The 13,017-nt window shown below is 40.9% G+C and overlaps 3 protein-coding genes and 1 non-coding gene across 7 annotated transcripts; 2 read left to right on the top strand and 2 right to left on the bottom strand.

The window, feature by feature from the left end:
• Positions 1 to 1,178: 1,178 nt before the first annotated feature.
• Positions 1,179 to 6,085, bottom strand: pdap1a (pdgfa associated protein 1a). Its single transcript, XM_056429497.1, has 6 exons — positions 5,919 to 6,085; positions 4,972 to 5,054; positions 4,816 to 4,890; positions 3,254 to 3,378; positions 2,962 to 3,113; positions 1,179 to 2,289 (listed from the first exon to the last, which is right to left on the bottom strand). The coding sequence occupies exons 1-6, from the start codon at positions 5,929 to 5,931 to the stop codon at positions 2,258 to 2,260; spliced, it is 480 nt and encodes a 159-aa protein (XP_056285472.1). The 5' UTR covers positions 5,932 to 6,085; the 3' UTR covers positions 1,179 to 2,257.
• Positions 6,086 to 6,593: 508 nt separating this feature from the next.
• Positions 6,594 to 8,363, bottom strand: cby1 (chibby homolog 1 (Drosophila)). Of its 2 annotated transcripts, none has more exons than XM_056430011.1 (5): positions 8,280 to 8,363; positions 7,961 to 8,059; positions 7,686 to 7,791; positions 7,410 to 7,522; positions 6,594 to 7,047 (listed from the first exon to the last, which is right to left on the bottom strand). In XM_056430011.1, the coding sequence occupies exons 1-5, from the start codon at positions 8,283 to 8,285 to the stop codon at positions 6,967 to 6,969; spliced, it is 405 nt and encodes a 134-aa protein (XP_056285986.1). In that variant the 5' UTR covers positions 8,286 to 8,363; the 3' UTR covers positions 6,594 to 6,966. The 2 variants fall into 2 exon arrangements, with proteins under 2 accessions (XP_056285986.1, XP_056285987.1); XM_056430012.1 differs by having other exon boundaries at positions 8,225 to 8,314.
• A 413-nt stretch (positions 8,364 to 8,776) lies between these two features.
• trnar-ccu (transfer RNA arginine (anticodon CCU)) lies at positions 8,777 to 8,849 on the top strand. The gene has a single exon. It is a non-coding gene; the product is annotated as a tRNA-Arg (tRNA).
• A 9-nt stretch (positions 8,850 to 8,858) lies between these two features.
• plbd1b (phospholipase B domain containing 1b) lies at positions 8,859 to 12,683 on the top strand. 3 transcript variants are annotated; one of them, XM_056430228.1, is made up of 7 exons: positions 8,859 to 9,079; positions 9,537 to 9,612; positions 10,530 to 10,613; positions 10,888 to 11,008; positions 11,419 to 11,566; positions 11,640 to 11,746; positions 12,210 to 12,683. In XM_056430228.1, the coding sequence occupies exons 1-7, from the start codon at positions 9,013 to 9,015 to the stop codon at positions 12,345 to 12,347; spliced, it is 741 nt and encodes a 246-aa protein (XP_056286203.1). In that variant the 5' UTR covers positions 8,859 to 9,012; the 3' UTR covers positions 12,348 to 12,683. The 3 variants fall into 3 exon arrangements, with proteins under 3 accessions (XP_056286203.1, XP_056286202.1, XP_056286204.1); XM_056430227.1 differs by having other exon boundaries at positions 9,390 to 9,612; XM_056430229.1 differs by having other exon boundaries at positions 9,390 to 9,612; positions 11,647 to 11,746; positions 12,210 to 12,298.
• The last annotated feature ends 334 nt before the right edge of the window (positions 12,684 to 13,017 follow it).

The raw sequence follows: 13,017 nt of genomic DNA, 5'->3' as shown, positions 1-13,017 counted from the left end.
CTGGCAGGCTGTGGTTATAGGACATACTTCTGTAAATGATAAACTATTAAAAGGATGTGAAAAAGCCAGAAGAGGAATCTGTTCATGAGTATATATATATATATATATAGAACTATTTATATATAAATATATTTATAGAAATATATACACTTTATTATTGTGCCCTATTAACTTTCAGTGGAGTATTTCACCCACAGTATATCACTGTGCATATTACAGATGAGTATATTAATCAATCAATATACAGCCATGAAAATGAAGGATGAAATATCATTTACAGTCCTCATTAAACTTCCACCTTTCTGTGTAGAATAGTTCCACATGCAGGATGTGAAGGGAGTCCGGCGCCTGTGAGACGCTGCAGTCTAGTGGCGACAACAGATAAACGCACAAAACGTCTCGGCTTACTTTAGCGTTCTTACCCACAATGTGTTCACATCCTGTTAGCAACAATCATCTCAGATTCACCGAGAGGAAAATCCTACCAGCACTCTCAAGAGAAAGAAACAATATTTATTTTTCTTAAGTGTGTAATATATCACATGAAATGTAAAAGACATATTTTAAGATATTGTTTGTGGTGCATCTGGAGGTGACTGTATATTTTTCCTCTTAGCAGAAGGTTGAGAAATTAAATATTTAACAGAACATTGCAGCATGAGATGTAACTTTCGTTTCTTGAATAAGAAAAGCAGAATAAACTTCTGCAATATTCATGTTATTAGAGTGCATCTGCTTCGCTGTGTCAACACAACTTCAGGTGAAAGACATGCAACAGCCCACACACCACAGATAACTACAAGTTCTTTAGGAGAGAAACTGAAAAACACACGTCATGGGTCTATTTATGAATTTATTTTTTAAAAATTACTTCAAATACATTATGGAAAACTTGAGGAATTCGTTTTTCTTCCTGTGTGGCTTCATTTCTCACACGTTTGGGGGTTTCACCGGTTTGTTCTTCAACCAGTTTTCCTGATCAAGGCATTTCCAAATCCCCCCCCCCACACACACACACACACACACACACACACTAGACCACCCGTTCATCATGTGCAGAACAAACATTACAAATGCCCTGCAGTAAAACCGCTCTGTGTGAAGTTAATTTGTAAACTCCGTGGTGGTGGTGATGGCGTGGATGACGTTCCACGTGGACCTAATGAACTAAGCCGGTGGAGGTTCTTTGTAGGACTTTAATCACAGGAGAAAGACAGTGAACGGGTCTAGTGTAAACTTTGTGAAGGCAACAGAAGACACAATCCCTCCTGTCGAACCAGAGGACCCCAAAAGAGGCCGTAGTCACAGAGGCGCTTTCCAACCACTTTAAAATGCTTATTAAAGGCAATTCAAGTAATATGTCGAGTGCTCCGAGCGAAGGATGACAAAACCCGATCCGAAACACTTTCAGAACCGAACAGCAACGACATGATTCAAGTGAGCCACGTGTTGGGGGAAAGATCCATGAAAATCCAAAGTAAACTAAATATGTTCTAGACACGTCGCGACAGGAGGACAGATTATTATTATTAACTGTAAATTTGCAACAACAAAAAAAGAAGGTGATCGAAAAATGACAAACTCAACACCAGGAGGCTCGAGGAGAAAGATGCTCGTGTTTGGATGCTGCAGGAAAATGAAAAAAAACTCAAATCTTTAGAAAATTATACCAATGTCTTGTGCAAAATATCCACAAATACTAAATTACATTGTATAATTCTTATATACATCACTTTATCCTCTGAATAGTGATGTTTCTCTCCATCTGTCACTGATTGGCCGTCGTACAAATCAGGCGAGATGGAGGGAAAGCACCAAAGATATCCCCACGAACGCTTACTTTTAAAAGCTGTTCAGTCATCAAGTAAACTTATATGAGCTTAACTGTGTACACACACGTTTTAAATCAATGGAAATAACTTCAGCAGCTTCAGAATTAAAACACTGGCGGGTGGGGGAGAGTAAAGAGGCGGTGAAGCACTTGGAACGCCTGCCTCCTCCAGGAGGAAAACGAGAGGCATCCCAAATGTTGCATTCCTCTTCGGCTCTGCTGGACCCCCCCGGTTGCCCCCGTGTCCTCGCCACGCTGTTATGGAAGACCCTCGGATCTTAAATGAGGGCCAGGAGTTCAGGATCACCCCTGATCTGATGCCACTCGTATTGGTCCCCCCTCCCTGTTGTCCTCCTCCGGATCTCCTTCTCTCTCGCTCCATCCTTCTGAGACTGAAGTGCATGTTGAAATTTTCAGACGGGAGGACTAGCGCTTTACTTTGGTATCGTCATCTTTATCTGATGAAGACAGAGAGAACAGTGTAAGGCTCCAGAAGAAACCACATGTGCAGCACACATCCTAAAGTCTGCTGTTGGACATTATAGAGAGAGATATGTCGCAATACCCACAAGTGTCCACCATGTGGATCAATCAACGTCAGGAACTGGCCGTGGACAGTCGCCACCTTTTGACCATCACATAATACTTTTCTAGACACTCAAAAACACTTAATAAAAGTCTTAAACACATCTGCATAGTCTGGCCTCATAAGCATCCATTACATGTACGAAGAAACCGTAAAACAAATCCTCAAGCTCCACCAATCGGCAGCTCTTTGCATGAGCGCTCACCTCCCCGGCGACTGAAGGCAGCACGATTACATCGCTGTCCTTTACCTCTCATCCTCTTGTCTTTACTCACTTGTGTCTTCTTAAAAAGGCTCAGTTTTTTTAAGCTAATCAAATCGTAGCTCTTGGTTCTTTCCATCCCACCACACAGCAGCTTATAAGCTTTTTTTCTGTTTGCTAGCAAACCAAAGTGACAAGAAAGTACATTCACAATGCAGTGAGAATGGAGAGGGATTCAATGTTTCCACTTACATGCTGATTAAAAGCACAAGTTCCACTTTTACTTCACAAAGTTTTAACATTACAGAACTGTTCGGTATGTTAATTGTGTCCTTTTCTCACCTTTCTTGAGATCGTCCCTCTTCTTGGCCGCATCCTCCCTCTGCTTCTTGATGATGGCGAGTCGGGCCAAGTCGGCCCTGGCCAGCTCAGTCTTCCCCTCGAGATGGAGCTTCATGTAGCGTTCCTTTGATTTCTGCTTCTCTATCTCCTCTCTGACGGGGAGAGAGAACAGGAAGACATAGGATTAAATTAATAATAAAGATAAAATGCCTCATGCCAACAACATTGTACATGTCCAGAAGCTTTAAAAAAGGCAATGAACACAAACATTCATTTTCTCAGCAGCACCTACCGTTCCCTGCGGGACAGCTCTCTGGGAGCACTGACGTCGACCTCGGCCACCTTCTTGCTCTTCTGGGACACGCGGTTGGGATTCTCAATCTCGATAAGCCCCTCCACCCCACTCCTCTTTTTTAACTGTGTGCAAAAAGAAACTCCTTTGTGACATCGGTGTAAGAGCCAAATGCATGATTTCATTTGTTATAATAATTTGGTTAAAAAAGATAACTGAAGATAAATCTTTTTCATTATGATTTGAAAGAATGTTTAAGTTAACATATATAATTTAAAAGCTGAATAAGCTTCCAATCAGATGACGTCACACCTGCGTGTTGGACCGTCAGTCCAGATTTGAGCTCAGAGATGTCCGACCGTGTGAACATGTAACTCTACGTTTTCTCGTAAACATTTTTTATAGAAGAACTACTTGTCTCATTCGCGTGTCAATTAATAGTTTCTAGACTGAACTCAAAATGGTGGCACAGAAGACCCAGAACTATACGGAGTGCCTCTACAATCGGTGAGACAGGAAACCGTCGTGGCAGAGCTTGTGGCTGGTAAGCATATTTTGTCTACGCGCTACTTCACATAGACATTGTTTGGGTGTGCTGTTGTCCTTGAAAGAAAACCCCACATTGTGTTCGATGATACAGAAGAATATTGACAACAATGACGATGTAATTTAAGCTAAATCCATTTTAGAAAGATTGGTGTAGGTCCTAAAACTAGGGATGCACCGATCTGATCGGCGCCGATCCATATCGGCCGATATACCCGATCAGATGACATAAAATCTGCGAGAACTATCGGAGACGTTTCAATCGCGGCGCACCGCAACGGAGACGATGCGCCCGGCGAGGGCCGCAGAGTGAGAGGTCAGAGGGGATCCTCACCACCGAGCGGCGTCCCCGTCCCCCGAGTTGAATCTCTGGGTCGACTCAGCCGACGCTCACATGTCTGCCCCTAGAGACTGATGCTCACGGTAAACACATTCGATCGGGAGCGCGCGAGGGTTTTGATAACGTTAGCGGAAGGATTTACGTGACACAACATCCGGTTTTGCAAAGTTAGCGGAAAGAACCACGTGAAACAACATCCGTTTTTCAAAATAAGATGACGACAAATCATACGCTAACATATAAAAGTAAACAATGAACTGATTTTGTATCTTTATAGATCGTTTCTGAGGTTTAGCTTAAATTATGCTAACATTAAAACATTTTTACTGTACCAAGGAAGAGTTTATAAAAATAAGTCAGACTTTTGTATGTTAAAAAAAAGTCCTGTAAATAGATTTCCCCAAGAGTTCCAGGAAATGAATAATGCAGATGTGTTCCATACATATCTGAAATCCCCTACAACAGCAATCAAACTATTTAAATGTATCAATTAGGAAATTTTTCAAAGTAAAAGTCCTAAATGGTTAAAGAAATCGGTGATCGGTATTATCGGATCGGCAGATACTGATTTCAGTGATCGGCACCAAAAAACCTGATCGGTGCATCTCTACCTAAAAACCCCACCAAGTAGTTTCTCTGCTCAGTCAACATTACCCCCCCCCCCCCCCTCACTCACATCGGAGTCGTCATCGCTGCTGCTCTCGTCATCAGAGTCTCCAGAGGCCTCCTTAACTGCATTAGGATTTTCTTCCTGTTAAGATAAGACACTCAATCACAACAGGCCTCGTTGCAAAGGTAACGCTTACGCCTGCGACAGATATCGTTCACTCACCAACTCTTTCTGCGCTTTCATCTGTCTGTCAATCTCGTCCGGGTTGCTGAATTGCTTCCCTCTGCCTTTGTGGCCCCTTTTTCCTGTAAACACAGATGCAAGAGTCGTTACTAGAAGATCAGCTGCATCCGACCGGTCTTAATTCATCTTTAAAGAGTTATAGGGTGAGCAAACTACAACGTTTGCAGAATCATGTTCAATACATGGACCCCGTTGCTCCCAACAGCAGTAACAACATGACTATATGTGGCCCTTGGTAAATACTGCCTCGGTGACGCTTGTTGTTGAAATGTGAGCGGCCTGCGATCGACACCATGCCGATTTCGTCAGTCAGTTTTTGGGTGACGTAATATCGGACGGCGTTATGTGGCGCAGGTACATCTGTTCCCTCCAACCACCTCAATACCAATAAAAACGAGTAGTTAGGAGTTAATTTAGGCTCTCACGCTGCAGTAGAGAGCACAGGGGCAGAGGGTACGTGTGTGTGTGTGTGTGTGTGAGTGAGAGATGAGTCACACACATGACGCTCACCGGCAAATGTCACGGCGAGTGAGAGTGAGCTCGATGAGGCTGAATACAGAGCTCGAGAACGTTTGAACAAAAGACTTGTATGCAGCTCTGGTCATGCTAACAACCACCATGCGCTGGGGTATTAAAGTAAACGAGAACACTGTTTACGCGACGTTAGCGGTCTCCAATGCACATGGCCACAAAGCGAAACATTCAAACCCTTTGAATTCAGATCTTCCCAACAAGTGTTCATGTGCGGACATTAGCTGCTCGCTGTGGGCACGAGCCGCGTCCTCTAGGAACCGTTAAAACCCGCAGACACACCGTGCTAACCCGCTAGCATGCTAAGCATGCGAGAGTTCATACTTTAGCTAACAAGTCGCTAGCTACAATTAGCTTGCTACAAATTAGCATGTCAGATTTCCGTCAATACTTACCGCCCCGAGGCATTATTAAAAGTCAAGTGTATACAAAAGAAGTCCTCTCCTGTATCGCTGAAGAACCTGGCAGTTGTACAAGCCAAGCCGGCGGGTTAAAGTGCTGAAAGTCGAGGCTAGACACGACTTCGTCTCTCCCGCTGTCGGAAGCACAACCGTCGAAACGCTGCAATAACTGCAACCGCCTGCGCATGCGCGGTAAGAATCATTAGACCAATCGCTGCATAGAACACTTGAGTGACAGGCGCGTCCACCAATGAGGCCTCGGCGAAGGGCGTGAAACACATTTACTTTAAGGAGAAACTAATTTTGGAAAGTATATATCTTACACAAATATTGAACTTCACACACATTTTAATTTAATAATTACACCATAGTATTGTAAATATTTGCTATGCACCATAAATATTGCAGATAAAAAAGAATAAGTATATATAAATAATACAAAAAAATAAATAAACTATTCTGGTTTGTAAAAAATCAATAAGTCCATACATTTCGCAGTCATGATCTCATAATAACTGAGTATATATACAGACACAAGAGCAGGCAACATTAACATTGTGTGGAATTCAGATTTGTTCTTGTCCTCTTGTAAATGTGTCACTGATTATGACTCAATGAAGTATCAATTTAATAAGTTGTTACAGTAAAATAAAAACAACAACCTGCGAATGACAATAACGCCACAATTAATTGGACTTTTAATCTGAATAGAAAATACAATAAATACAAAAATTGGTGGCCAGTACTTGCCATACAGATGTAGAAATGATGCTGTTTCTTTAACAATGTTTACAGTTGTTTCAGATTTACAGTTAGAAATGTAGAACGGAACAAATAAAAGTAGACACAAAATCCGATTATGTAGTACCTGCTTTTTTGATTAAATACAAGTGCAAAAAACACATTATGCAAAAAATATGGGCACTTAATTCTGTACGTACGGATAAAAAACAAAGTAACCGCTCTTTTTTTATATCAACAAACTTCAAGTTCTCAGAGAACGAAGAACATTTCTTGTGGTGAAGGCATCAGATCGGATTTGTCATTTCTTCCTTCGATGTTGAGTCTTTATATCTTCCACTTCTTTCTCTATTAGGTGGTACTCCACAGTAGTCTCGGTCAGCTAAAAGGAACATAACATGTATTAAATAGCAGTTCTTGAATATATTTGGGAACAGATTAAATTACACCAACCACTGAACTGGTAATTAAGTGTATGATCAAAATGTATTGATCAAGCTGTTATTCTAAAGTAGTGCGACATATTCTAAACTGATGAAACACATGGCTATAGAGCCTGAGGGTGATCATATACAGGTATATTTGCCCATTCATACATAACACATTTAGGTTTAACCAAGATCACTGCATACATCTGAAAGGGTTATGAGGAGGAGGCCAAAATAAACTTTCTTAGTACTTCCACATAGCATATTAAATGTTGTTGAGAATGCAAAGGCAAGATAAAAGCTGCTCCGTTCTTACCATGTCCAAGAGAATTTCAATTTTAAGTTTCAGGAGGTTGTTCTCTTCTTCCAGCTGGACATTTCTTTTTTTAAGCCGCTGCAATTCCCTACCGGACCCATTTCCACCTGATTCTGGTTCCACAACACAGGAAACAAACAAATATTAATGTTGCTTTGGCTATTCAGGGGCCACCAGTGATCAGTCAGCAAGACACTGGAATGGTTATCTGCACTTCACACTGTGGAAGTAGCCACTGCACTGGTCTGAATCCTTCATCATTATCAGACTCATTACCTGATATCCACTGCCCCTCTTCGAATTTCCAACTTTGACCTCCAAGGTTCATCATAGGAGGTCCATACTCGAGGCCCAGTTCTATTTCTCTCGTTGAACGATCCAACTGAAGAGTAAAAACAACAGATCAGCGTGCATGCAATGACAAACTCAAAGCCGAGCTGCAGCCCGTTCAGCACAATCCAAACCTGAGCGGTTATCTCTTTTTTACATGGTTGTATTGCCTCTTTCCTTATTCATCCAGGAGCGCAACTAAGACGTTGTCTACCACTCACCGTGTGAAGGCTGGATAGAGACGCAGATTTTCGGGGTGGAATCTTCTTCGGACTGAACGTGTTTCCAAAGAGCGTCATCTTTAGCGATTTCTTCAGGTCCTGTTAAAAAGTTGGACACCAATGGCAGCATTAGCAGCTGTTTTTGTAGAAGCCAGAGCGACTGTGTTTCTCGTTTCTATCGCTACGTGAACGAGCTAATGCTAGGTGGCTAACACTCGCTAGCTACCCGTAACGTTATATGACATTTAATCGAAATTGCCTTACATGTGGGTTAGTAACTGTTTTTCACTGAGAGTGGTTATCTTATGTTCATATTTACCTCCATACAGACTATTAATTTAAAGCATTAACGCGGTGGTTGAACTGCCTTTTCTCTCCCACAACAAAACCATACTTGCTACTGCGCATGTGCGGAAGTTCCATTTGTCTAAAGGGGTCACTGAAATCCTGCGGGGCTTTAATTTAAAGTGGTTGGAAGAGATTTGCCAACAAAAGCATGTTTTTGCGATATTTATAATGAAACTCGTTGCTTGAGTGTTTTATCTGGGGCCTTGTGCGCATATTGTAATGGCCAAAGCTGTATTAAGATAACATAAATACACCTATTTAGGCGAGATAATGGAACAATCCATGGAACCTAGACAGATAACCATGTTGTGCACGTTCGTGGCTTCCAAATTGGTTAATCCCAAAATAGAGTAATTAATACGAAGTGGTATGTCATGGTTTTATCTTGACAAAATGCAAACTATAATCAAAATCGAGCTGCTTTGTGTCTGGATATAAATTCTTTTGACCCCGCCCCTTAAACAAAGTGCCCCAGTGGCCTAATGGATAAGGCACTGGCCTCCTAAGCCAGGGATTGTGGGTTCGAGTCCCATCTGGCGTGATTGTTTTTTCTGGGGGAAAAGTGGATGTAGATGGACGCTATGATCAAACAACGATTATTGGCTCCGTGGAAATTACGTCATATCGACGTCGCTCTCACATAATTAGACTCAATAACAACATTTACTTATTGAGAGCCAGAGATTCGCGAGGAAACAGCCGCCATGGAGAAGCAGAGCATCACACTGCGTGCATTGCTGAGCACTTTGACTGCATCAGTGCAAACATACCGTGAGTAATGTTGCCCTTTCGTGTCTGGACAGGACGAAAACTTTTTTTTTTAATCCAGGATTTTTAAAAGGAATTTTACACATATTATCTATATATTATTTTATGTTTACTAATATTTCCTCGGACAAATTATTGTATGTTAAAGAACCTCTTTGCTATCGCCTATACAGTTTAATATGCATGAGACTAAAAACAATCAAGTACCAAATAAGAAAATATAAGCGGTGTTTTCCGTATTGGATAACATTATCTTATATAATGCGTGTTATCCAACCTCAGCCCTGTAACCCTGCCCATTCTCATGGTGTAGAGCTCCAAGAGGCCACTGTGTACTTTGATGCTGCCCAGAATAATGTAATCCTGAAGGAAGGGTTCATTGACACCGAAGGGGGAGCCTACGGTCACTTCAACGACACTCTGCTCCTCTCTGGATGGGGCGTCTTGGAGATCTGTGCAGGTCATGGAGGAATCACACAGGAGGATGAGACCACCTTCTTCCTGGCCGGGTACCTGGAAGGTTACCTCACTGCTGGGTGGGTGGCACATGCAGGTTCTTTGTCGTGGACAACAAATAAAACATCATCAATTCAAGTCTGTGTGTTAGATGATGAACCAGAACCAGAGCAGCAGATATCATGTTCAAGGGCGTATTGCTCTGTCGATAACCTGTCAGGGCCAATCAGCGTCATGTTATGACCAGTCGCATAGCCTGTGTGCCTGTGGGTGTCTCAGATGTTGAATATGTGTGTGCAGAAATATTTTATATATTCATTTTCCATCAGTCAGCTGGAGGAAAATAACAACAATAATGATTAATAATGGTATATACATCATTATATACAAGTAAAACCTCAATATTTTCTTATTTTTAAGGTTGAATCAGCCGCTGTGAAACAGGGCCGTTGATATGATATTGTGTTCTAAGACCTTATACATATATATATATTAATATGTTTGTGCTATTTATATATATATGTTTGTGCTTATATAATAAATACAATATTACTAATAAATTATACATATTTATAATAAATTATTATATATAATAAATATATATATTTTTTTAATATATATATATATATATTTATATATTTATTTTTGATTTGGACTTTAAGGATACAATACAAAGAGAAGAGAGAAAGAAAAGTGTAAAGAACCCCAAAAAAACAGACACAAATAAATAATAAATAATTAGAAAAACAACAGCAAATAACACATTCGTACATCGGGGTTAACATATTTTAAATGCAAATAAATGTCTCAACTATTGTACATCTTCATTAAATGTAACACAACGGCCACTTTTCATTGTGTACAGTTATCAGAAATATTATTCTGAATATCTTGTTGCATCACTGCGTTGGTTTAATTGATTGGATTACATTTCTCACGACACTTTTGACAGTGTAGAAATGGTTCGATTCCCACTGCTCTTATTCTGTCTCTGCAGACAGATGTTCAATCACTACTCCAACATGTACCCTCAGCTCCTCAAGGACGAGAAGGTTTTGAATCCCCTGAAAAGGTTTTTAAGGTACATTCTTAAAGAAAAGAAACTCTGTATAATTTTAGTTTCCATGAAGAGCTATCATGTCCAAATGTGATCAAAAGCCTCTTGCCCTGACTAAATAGATATACTCAATATGTGTATTATTATGTGTGTTTTATTTCTTATGCTGTGTAGAAATGAAAAAATTAACACATTGATTGATGGAATATTGTCAGCTTCAACATTATTGGCACTAGTCTATACACTTAATGCAAAGATAAATGCAAAGATTACATGTAATTCTGAATTTGACCCACAGGGAGCAGGACCAGTGGGCCAGAGAGCAGGTGAAGCTGAGGAGACACAGCGACCCCTTGTGGAAGCACCTGGGACTGATCCTGGCCCAGCTGGACGGACTCCACGCTCCAGATACAACTCAGGTGTGTGTGTGTGTGTGTGTGTTTATTCAAGGGCTAAAACACAGGCGAAGAACAGGCGGTGTCCCGGGTACCGGTCGGTGATGCATGAAAGGCCGACGTTGTTCAAATCCTCCCTGGGGGGAAAGATGAGTAATGTTCTCAGCTGACCTGAAAAGAATGGATACAACATTGTAAAGAGCGAATGATGAGTGTATGTGCTATATATGCTTTTCAGAGAGGATTGTGTGTGGTGTGTGTGTGTGTGTGTGTGTGTGTGCACAGAGTTAACGAGAGCAGTTCAACCAGAGGGCCGAGCATGTTTTATTGTTAATTTGAATGCAACCCGCCTTAAAACCCCCAAAGGAAAGCTTCACTGCGTGCTGCACTTGGCAGGTTACTGGCCATCCTATAACGTACCCTTTCATGTTGAGATCTACAACCTGAGTGGGTACGGTGCGATGTGGAGCCGATACGGAGAGGACTTCTCATACGACCTCTGCCCCCGAGCCAAAATCCTCCGCAGGGACCAGGCCAAGGTGTCGGCCCTGAAGTCCCTCAAACACGTCATGAGATACAACAGTAGGTGTGACGATGACAACGACGCATCCTGAGAGAAAACATGCAACACGCGAGTAATTAAAGGTGTGTTCAGACTTCAGGAGAGACCCCTACGCCAAGGGCCACCCGTGTAAAACCATCTGTTGCCGTGACGACCTGAGACCAAGGAGGCCACGGCCAGGAGGTTGCTCTGACACTAAGGTCAAGTTTGAGATATGATCTGGGTGAAAGGTGCTATGGACTGTGTATTAGTGCATTTATGTGTGTTTGTGTAGTGGAATAATTTCGTTATTGAACCTGGAATGATATTTTCTTTTCTTTTCCTGATGTTTAGTATATAGGGATACTTTTTTGTATATGTAAAAAGTATTTTTAGGGTATGTATCCTGCAGGCATGCAAATAACTTATTGTTATGGAGCTTTCTCCAGAGGCCTTTTTCCTCCACAAAGGAAAGAAAACTGAAGAGAAACCATTGAATCCTTTACATTTCTGGCGTTTTAGAAGGTCAAATTTAATTTGTTAAACATTTTTCAAATGTTATGGATGAACCTAAAATATTACAAGTGAAATGCACGTTCATGGATGACCTCATGGATTTCTATTTGGTATTTTAACCTTTATTAAATGCCCTCGCTGTCTCTGTTACCCGCGTCTATCTCACAGGTGACGGACTTCCAGATGGCCGTGCAGCTGGCCGCGGAAGCAGTCAATGGGCCCACGACCCAGGGACCCCCGAGATATGACGATATAGAAAAGGGCACGCTTTCCGGTGGGCAAAATGTAAAAAAACGTGCATATTAAGATAATATATGTCCCTCTAATTTGTTTAAACATATAATTTAAATATAAGTAGAGTTTAAATTCTCAGACAAGATTAAGACAATCTGAATGACTTAATTTCCCCATCATCAAATGCAGTTGACTAGATTTATTATAACGCTGATTGATGCCGGCCTGAGGCTTGATCAAATATTTACTAAATCATTCATACGTTGTCATCCTAATACGCATTTTGAATTTAATTCAACTGAACACCAACAGAAAGATGATCCTGTTGGAGTCACTGCTCTCTCATCTCTCCGTCTCCATCACAGAGTGTTAGCATTATGAGTCTCTTGATTAACATGAGATTATGAATTTATTTTGATCCTCAAAGTTTGAGATTTTAGCCATCAGGAGAATGCTTTGAAGTTTTACCATTTTTCATTGAATATTAATGGATTTGTATTTTTTTGTTTTTAAGTTCTATGAAATGTTTCCTCAGTTTTATACAGTGTGGAAATAAAATTATCTTTCTTCATATTATTGATAATAAGATATTACTGTGTTGTAAACTGAGGTGCGTTTTCTCCTTTATTTAGTGTTTATAATAGTTTCACGAAAACTACAAGACCCAGAGTGATCTGATGTCTTGTTGTGGTTTTTCTCAGATTGACAGAAAGAATTAGACCAAAATCGAAAATCGGGCAAA

This window comes from Pseudoliparis swirei, chromosome 13, assembly GCF_029220125.1.
Source record: "Pseudoliparis swirei isolate HS2019 ecotype Mariana Trench chromosome 13, NWPU_hadal_v1, whole genome shotgun sequence".
Taxonomy (NCBI): domain Eukaryota; kingdom Metazoa; phylum Chordata; class Actinopteri; order Perciformes; family Liparidae; genus Pseudoliparis; species Pseudoliparis swirei.
This window is presented reverse-complemented; position numbering and strand designations above follow the sequence as displayed.

Excerpts from the sequence above, each read along its gene's own strand:
- pdap1a (XM_056429497.1), bottom strand. Across the intron at positions 4,891-4,971 it reads TGAAAGCGCAGAAAGAGTTG|GAAGAAAATCCTAATGCAGT; the intron begins GTGAGTGAACGA and ends TTATCTTAACAG. Across the intron at positions 3,114-3,253 it reads GAGCTGTCCCGCAGGGAACG|AGAGGAGATAGAGAAGCAGA; the intron begins GTAGGTGCTGCT and ends TCTCCCCGTCAG.
- cby1 (XM_056430011.1), bottom strand. Across the intron at positions 7,792-7,960 it reads CTCTATCCAGCCTTCACACG|TTGGATCGTTCAACGAGAGA; the intron begins GTGAGTGGTAGA and ends TTTACTCTTCAG. Across the intron at positions 7,048-7,409 it reads TTGAAATTCTCTTGGACATG|CTGACCGAGACTACTGTGGA; the intron begins GTAAGAACGGAG and ends TGTTCCTTTTAG.
- plbd1b (XM_056430227.1), top strand. The coding sequence starts at position 9,013 with ATGGAGAAGCAGAGCATCACACTGCGTGCATTGCTGAGCACTTTGACT. Across the intron at positions 9,613-10,529 it reads GAAGGTTACCTCACTGCTGG|ACAGATGTTCAATCACTACT; the intron begins GTGGGTGGCACA and ends CTGTCTCTGCAG. Across the intron at positions 11,747-12,209 it reads GAGGTTGCTCTGACACTAAG|GTGACGGACTTCCAGATGGC; the intron begins GTCAAGTTTGAG and ends TCTATCTCACAG.